This window comes from Hipposideros armiger, unplaced genomic scaffold (genome assembly GCF_001890085.2).
Source record: "Hipposideros armiger isolate ML-2016 unplaced genomic scaffold, ASM189008v1 scaffold_5, whole genome shotgun sequence".
Taxonomy (NCBI): domain Eukaryota; kingdom Metazoa; phylum Chordata; class Mammalia; order Chiroptera; family Hipposideridae; genus Hipposideros; species Hipposideros armiger.
This window is the reverse complement of record NW_017731355.1, coordinates 2893009-2901625: the sequence shown is the minus strand read 5'-3', so window position 1 is coordinate 2901625 and position 8617 is coordinate 2893009. Positions and strand designations below refer to the sequence as shown.

Below are 8617 nucleotides of genomic sequence, written 5' to 3'. Positions count from 1 at the left end.
ATTGTTCAGCATCTTAGCTGTAGAGGGCAGTGTCACTGGCCCTCATATGTGGGATCCGAACCGGGGCCCTCTGGTGTCCCAAGCCAGTTCTTAACCATTACGCCACTCGGCCGGCCCAACATAAATTTTTTTTTTAAAGTTTTTGATTTTAGAAATTGGACCTTCAACGTAAGTACAGCACACACTATTTCCATGGCATCTCATTGTTAGAGTTACGCAGAATCTTAGAGCATGTAGGGACATTAGAAACAGTTGGTCTCACCCTCTTACTTTGTAGAGAAGAAAAATGAGGCCCGGGTATGTTTAAACTTACCAAGAAATGCTGATTGAACAAACCAGAAAATAAGTTCTGGAATCTCATCTTCAGCTGGTCTATCTGGTCAGTTTTGTACTATACCATCTCCTGAAAATAACTGAAGTTTGCAAATAGTCTCAAAAACCAGTAATCAGTAATCAGGAAAATTTAATAACACAAAATATATCAATTCAGTTCTATCTACCTAACAAACCTTCTGAAGATAGACATATATGCTAAAATGTAACATTTTCAAGAGGAAACAAATCTTAGTTTTAATGTGAATTATCCATCTTGTTGGTTGAATAAAAAGAACATTTCATGTGATTCCTAGAGTTTTATTCCCACAGAACAACCTTCTCTAAGTGTCAGTTAAGTGTTAAAGTGTCTGTTTTAAAAGAGGGGGAATAACAACTTTTTTAAAGAACAGAGTGAAAGCAATATTTATGCCTACCAGAGAAAGGTTCTAATGGAATTGGTGAAGGGGGTAGCCAAAAATAGAGTTAGATGTGTACGGTCTAGAAGGGAAAGATTTGTTTGCAGTTTCAGTGTCCAGAGCTGCTCACTGCTATCAGCTCATCTTCAGGAGCTCTTGAGAAATCCCCATGAAGATGGCCTTTAGCTGGAGGTATGTAACAGATAGGAGAACAGGTTAGAAAAAAGTTGCTTAAGGGTATAAAGATAGATAGGGCATCAATAGAGCGCCAGCAGAGTTCCCATAGAAAGAGTCTAGAGAGGAGGATCAGAGGTAATGCGGGTAAGACATCAGGCCTTAGAATAATATTCAAAAGTGTTCAGTATGACAAAAATAGCAATAAGGGTTTAGGGAAAGGCAAACTCATGTTTGACCACTAAGCCACGTTTGACTTTCTTACAGTGAAGTGGTTATGAGTGAAAGGCCAGCTTTGCACTTAATGTGGACTGCTTGTGTTTCTGAGGTCTAATCTTGGAAGAAGTTGTCCTGATTTCTTTTCTACGGACTCTGAATTTTGGCAACTCACCCATCTTCCCTTTGGGTCTTTTTTCCTGTTTAGTAAAATGAGTGTACACATAAATAACAGCACCTCCCTCATAGGGTAGATGAAATGCAGAGCACAGTGCTTTGAACAGGTTTGACACATAATAAGCTACTATATATATATATATATGTGTGTGTTGGGTATTGCTGGTGCTTCCATTATAACTAATACAATTTATACAATCTTGTGTATTTTCCCAGTTGTTTCTCCAGAACAAATAAATAAAATTGAGACAGATGGCTCAAAGAATAATACCTGTTAGAGGCTGCTAATGCGTAGGACCCAGTTGCCTTCCAGAAATATTATACATGTTCCAGCAGCAGTTCCTTTCATGGACTTCTCAGGACAGTGCCTTCCCCTTGGTATGTCTCCGTGTCCAGGACTCCTTAGGGGCCTCCCGGGGGAGCAACTGCATCCCTCTCCTTCTGTCCTGGCCCTCTGTCTGTGGCGCTACAGTTTCTAGCAGCCACACCATTGATTCACAGATGTGTCACTTGGCTACTGTAACTCACCTTTGTATAGAAGGACCAGGAGGGCCTGGGAAACTGGAGGGGCATTGCTAAAACGAAGGACTCTAAGAACCACCCCACCCCCATCCCAGAAATACAGTGACAACACTTGATACATTTATAAGAAGCTTACACATACATGAGCTCATTTGATTTCTCAGTACTGAAGCATGTGAAATAAAAATGAGTCTCTCTTCCCCTTATTTTGACTACAGTGTCTAGGTTTACTCTTAATCTGCTTATGTTATTAAAGCATGTCTAAAGTGTAAAGATTCCTCTGTATATACTAATCTCAGTTTCTAAAATGATCTCTGTTCCATAAGCATGACTTATAACAGATAGGCTCTCCTGGGACCCTGGACACAGGGCGTGATTTTGTTGAAGTTTTGGAAATTTGCCCTAGTTTGGGGAAATAAAAAGATCTGGCACTTTCTATTTCATTTTATAGGTTCAAATACCGTGGAATACCATTATGGATTTTGGCTTGCTGAATACATTGGTAACAATGGGCTTTTGCTAATAACTTTAATGCTCCATTTTAAGAGAAGAGAAGGGTCGGCATGTACACTACCACTGTTTATTAACGTGTTAAAACTCATCAGATTTCCTAAGCTTTTTAAAACCATGGAAGTGTAATCCAGCCCAGCTTCAAAGCTGCTGCAATAGCCTCTGTCCCCATCATCTGGCTTGTTCAGTCTCCAAATGAAATTCATGCAACCGCCAAAGTTCACATATCAGTTACTGCCAGCTTTTGAGGTACTATAAGCAGTAGTTACTTTCTCCCCTTTTGTGACTACTTAAAGAATAGTTTCAAAGTTACATTACTTATATCTTACCCAAGTAGACCTGCCCAGAAAGATTGGCTTAGAGAAAGTGTCTTTTTTGAGGTGAACTATAGGACTGAAGTGAAAAGCCCCAGCTTGAAAGCACGATCCCAAGGATTGGGATTCTGACACCAGTAAATAGGCAGTAACTACTTCATTGTCAGGTAGCAGCTTCGCGTACCTGGTCTGGCATCTTCTCTAAGGGGACAGGCGATATCTATCAATTGTACTAAGGTACTCCCTGAATATGAAGCTAGAGGATAGCCGAAATTTTCCTCTTTGAGTTTGTTTGATGACACAAATGACTTGCAGCTGCATAGGTTTGCAAACATGCATGGAAATCCCTGGCCACAATGTCATCTTCTGATAGACTCCGATGGAGCTACTTGATTTATTTTTTATTTTATTTTATTTTATTTTATTTTATTTTATTTTATTTTATTTTATTTATTTAGAGGTGAGGGTTCAGTCTGGCACAGATCTCCCATCCACGGAAGCCCTGGGGGCTCTAAGTCACCTTGGTTTGCAAGATGCAAGACCGGCTGGAGTGGCTTAGGAGTGGGTTCCCGAATTCCTCATGTTTCTGTTCTCCAGCTCAATTACATTTTTTTTTTTAATCCAAACTCACAATCTGTCACAGCCTGAAGGCTAGGTCTGGGACTAATGTGTGTTCATTTTACTACCTTCCACTCAATGTCAGGCTTTATTCTCCCTCCTCACCTGAAGCAGTACCTAGTTTGGGTCACATCAAATGAAACCCTTCTTCAAAATTTTTACTGTCTGCTGGAGTCTGAATAAACTTACTGGGGAAAAAAAGTCTGATTCACAACTGGCTAAATCCTGTGATCGTTTTTTGTTTTGTTTTTTAATTTTAAGACAACTTTCCATCTCTTGTGGATTTCACCCAGACAAATAGTCCAGCGATACTGCCCTCAGGGTGACCCAGGACCTAGAGATCCTCTGTCCTCGCAGCAAACCCAGTGCCCTGCCCAGTGTTATTGTGCCCCTGAATGAAAACAACTTCACACCATGATGTGGTGAAGTTCCCATTTAAATGACTGCAGCACTCTCTGTGGAAATTGGATCGGGGAGACCACCCTAGTCAAGTGGACAGTCTGATGACTTAAAGCCAACATTTACAAACACATATTTTCTATCTCAGTGTCTTCTAACAGTCTGTGTGGGCCATCGTCGAGATGCTCTGGAAGTCAGATGTGCTTGTGACCAGTGTACACATCTGGTAGTTATATCACCTTCTTTTTTTTTCTCTTTCTTTAGGAGCAGGAAGAAAACAAGGGAGCAACAAGTTGGCCTGAATTCTACATCGATCAGCTCAATTCCATGGCTGCTGTAGGTATACTTACTGTTCTATGACACACGGTTCAACATGAAGTCTAGTACAAAGCACATGGTTGCACAATAAATTCACCTGAGTAAGGAGCTACCAAATGTCATTCTCTTTCCAAACTCCATTCCAAATGCCCAATGTTGGGAAAGGAGAAATGGGGGGCTGGAGTGGACTTGGCAACGTGATTTTTTTCTAGTATGTTTTAAATAAAATCAGCACACACTAAAGTATAAGTGAGTTTAATGTTATAAGAGGAAACGTAATCTTAAATCTGGCTCATGTTCAACTATAATTTGCAATTGCTTTTACCAGTCATGTGGAGTTTAGTTATGGCAGCATTATTCTAAAAGTTAATAACCATTTAAAAATAGTGTGATGAAACTATTTCTTCATTGTTCTCCTTCCATTCTTTTTCTTACTGAGGACTTGCTTACTTCCTGGTTTCTTGATTTCTTTACCAGGCACCAAGGTACTCAATTTACTTATATGAATAACAAAAGAAGTTCGTGGTATAAGCAATTTCATGAAAAGGCATAATAATAACACTGGGATGTCCTTGGGAAATCTTTGGTACATGTATTTTTGGTTCAGGAGTTGCTTAAAATGCATTGCCAATGTCTAAAAGATGCATATTGATTACATGGATGCTTCTGTGATGTCAGCGTTCTGAGCAGCTTGAGGAGCACATATTGATCCCAGCTAAAATATGCAGCAGGAAACAAGTCATGAACCTTTGAGGCTTTGTAGCTTAAATCCTGTTCCTGTTGATAGAATTGGAGGCTGCCTACAGTAGAACACAGTCTTTGCCTCATTGGGCACACTCATGATTTTAAGAGTCAGTCTGTTAGATTCAACTTTTGAGTTTATACTATCCAAGCAGATGATAGTTTCCATCATACTTTGCTTTATTTCTTTCTTTCTTGCCTTCCCCAGAGTCCTTTTGAAGAACAAGTTTCTTATCACTTAAAGAAACCTTTTGCTGCTGCTGCAAAAGTTAAAAACTGACTAGAATATGTGCATCATTCACACTTTTGCTAAACTTGCAGAGGCCCTGACTTTTAGTAACTTCCCTTTTTCTAGCTTTTTCTTTGAAGATGCTTCTTCTGCTGTCAGTGAATAATAAACAGCCTGGCAAATGTGAACAGGACTGTATAAATTATAGAGGCTTTGTCCCCAGGCTTCTCGTCTGAAAGCACAGCAGAAAAGAACAGAAAATAACCACCCAACCCTCCTCATATAAGACATCCTACCTCCACAGTGGCAAAGATGAGGAAAGGGCGATCTTAGCATTCAGATGAGGATGTTAGCAGGGCGTGAGTCTTGTGATGACCCATCAGGGATTTTCTATGCATCCACCTAAGCAATAATCATTTAGAGCTATTCACATTTCCGGCATGGAAAAGGTATTTTCTGAATTCTTGTTCCTGGCTCTTAGGGCAAACGGAAGCTGTTGGGCAGGCTGTCTCTTTCTAATTAAGGCAGCATTGTTTGATGTCTAAGAAGGGCAGTTGCTTCTTTGTTCATGAATTCCCTTCTATAAATGGAGAAGCACTAAACACTATGGATTTTTCCTTTCTTCAAATTTTGGGGGAGTTAGGTTAATTTGTCCTTTAGTGACTTCAGCCATTCCTTGTCCAGAGTCAACCTAGCTCCTGTCTTGCTCTGGAGGGTCCCCGATGTGCCAGTGTGTGGCACTCCTTCTAGAGCCTCCTTTCTCCTTTGTCCAGCCCCTTGGACAGCCCTTCGCTGCAATCATGAGTCATTTGCATTGTAATTATAATATATTTGCTTCCTAATCCAAAACCCTTTCAAAGAACATCCATCCCAAGGCTATTAAATTCTCAATCACTTTGCTATTCTTTATGTGTTAAACGTGCCCAATGAAGCTTTCTGATGCTTCTTTAAGGACCAAGCCAGCATCTTTCCGGGGTTAAAGGTAAAAGGCATCGACAGTTCATGAATTAATGACACCTGACACTTAACTGTGTACATGAAAGAACAAGGAGTCTGATGAGATCAGAAACTGCTGAACTTTCTGTTTCTCTCACCACGTTTGTTGCCATCACCTCCTCCAATAGATCTGTCTAATCTCTGATGACTACATTCAAGAGTTCTGACAACACACAGCAGAACATCCTGAGACACTGTTTCCTGGGGACAGGAAAGGCGCACAGTTTCTTCAAATCCTTCTATGTCCTGGCAGCTAGACTCTGGCTCTCTGCTTGTCGAAGGGGCGTTTATCCTCACTGTCATCATCCATTGTCTTCAGCGTCAGTAGCGACTACCGCTATTGAGTGTGCCTCATGTGACAAGCAGTGTAACAGGCACTTTACATGTTGTGTTAAATCCTTACAAGCACCATGTGCCATAAAGTGTCATTTATAGATAAGGAGTCTGAGACTCCGAGAAAGGTTGCTTTGCTCAAGGTCATCTAATTAGGAAGTGGTGGAGCTGGAATTGAAACCTGTCAGTCTGAGCTCAAAGACTCCTGTCCAATTTGGCTCTCGCTGACTTGGGTTTAAAAACCCGTAAAAGAGACCTGGTAATCCCACCCCCTCCCCCACCGCCCAGCTTTTGTGAGGTGGGCAGCCATCTGTTTTCTTTGATGCCCTGAGAGCCTGATAAACCGTCCAGGTGGAGGACTGTAGCACTTAGTGGCCTGTGAAGCCTTTGTGGAACAAGTTCAGTTCCTTTACGTAAGCCTCATAACAAGAACGCTTTGTTCTTTAAAGGACCCCTGAATGGCCTGTTGGCTTTTAAAGAGTGAAAAACAGTATAATAAAAGCGTGCAGCCCAACAGTTTCGAGAAGGACCTAGGCTTTCCTTGTATGTGGCTTTTCCGTGCACGCTCAAGGATGGGAGCTGAAATGCAGTGCGCTTAGCCGCCTGGCTTATGGATTTCACACCAATGAAGTGTTTCAAACGGGAGCTTGGCTCCAGGCTCCCAGCCAGCAGTGACTTCGGTGCCTCCTTTGTGCCTTTCTTCTGGACCTGCGTGCTCCCATGTGTACCTTAGCAGCTTTCACCGGAAGATCCTCTGCCATGATGAGCTTTTTCCTTCCCAGGATGTATTAGGCGCCTAGAGCACCTAAAAGAGGCCATCACAGGCCTAGCCTGTGTGTGCCAAGGTGGCACGCTGGATGTTTGGGATAGCAGCCCTCTTTAGAAATGTAGGCATATTTCCCCATTTCCCCCAAAAGTTGCAAATTAAGCCTTCTTCCTAGATGTGCAGCTTGAAAACTTGAGACTTTCTATACATTGTTTTATTTTGAAAAGTCACATTAGAATATTAGGTTCACCTACATATATCCTCAGTTTTCTCAATATAATAAATACAATCTTAGATTTAAATCTCACTGTATCATATACAAAAAAGAGAGTATGTCTTCTGTTTTGAGAGGAAAATAACGGTCCTTATATTGGAAAGGGAAATTCCACTTTAATTTTCTTGATTTTTCATGAATCTCCCGACTCTACTAGAGAGAGACTTAATAACATCTGCCTTTATGCAGATGTACCACCCTCTCCGAGATTGTTTACAGGGTAAATCCGCGCATCTGTACTTAGCATTAGTGGAACCACAATAAGAAAGGTGTATAGTCTTTAATTTGGGGATATTTTCCTGGGATTAAGGTTAGGAACAAGGAATGATATTCATAAAAAGCTTGGTTCTGAGCTGCAGATTCTAAGTGATTGTTTAATAGTCTGGAGTTCAGCTGTGCTATAGGAGATTATGCGTCCTTGGCTGGACTTGCGCTGAATTTTCCAGGGGATGGGTCTCACAGAGCTGTGAAGGAATTCACTGGCTATTTCTGCACATAGCTTCTTCCTCTACCATCCACTGGTGACAGCTGTCCAGGCTCGTCACCAGCAAGAGAGGCCAGCTTTAGCAGCAACAGGAACAAATTTAAAAAAACAAGGCTTTACTGATTTTTTTTTATCTCAATTGCCATAAATGATACTGAGACACATGTTTGCTTTGTGGTTTACCTGCCTAATTGTGAAGTCAAATTTAGGCTTTCATTAACATCTAGTTATTATACTTAATGCTGATCCTGTTAACTTGAAAAAATTAAGTAAAGTACCCCCTTGATGATTTGTGGTCAGAAAGAAAGGGAGTGACTGGGTCATTTCAACACAGGGATAGGAGCCAAACATTTTTTTTCCCTCAATACCCCAGGCTGTTCCCCAACCACACATTTAATCAGAATTAGTAACAGGTAAAAAAACTGATATTAGATGAGATGTGTTCAGAGTAGGATGAAGGTAAGTGGTTCCCTGAGTAGAGGCACCTGGGGCCATAAGACGGGATAGTTTTAGTACAGCTAGGTTGAAAGGAATGGGAAAGACTTTGTATCAAGTCTATAAGCTTTACTAGCATTCATGACTTTATAACATCAACTGAGATCTGCTTCCCGAGAGCCTTGTTCTTCAAAGGGAGGTCCACAGACCTGCAGCGTCAGCACTGCATGGAAACTAGTCAGAAATGCAGCATCTTAGGCTTCACCCCAGACACACCAAACCAGAACGTGCACAGTAACAAGATGCCCACGTGATTCATATCCACACGCAAGTTTGAGAAGCGCTGCTCTAGCAAGTCCCTGGGTAGAGAGAGTTCCCGC

General features: G+C 41.3%; 1 protein-coding gene across 1 annotated transcript in view; it reads left to right on the top strand.

Moving 5' to 3' along the window:
- The window catches only part of DAAM1 (dishevelled associated activator of morphogenesis 1), a 173058-nt gene that overhangs the window by 106934 nt on the left and 57507 nt on the right, over positions 1-8617 (top strand). The window contains exon 4 of the mRNA XM_019646065.1: positions 3926-3997. Coding sequence (XP_019501610.1) covers positions 3926-3997 — 72 coding nt within the window. The remainder of the gene's footprint in view (positions 1-3925; positions 3998-8617) is intronic.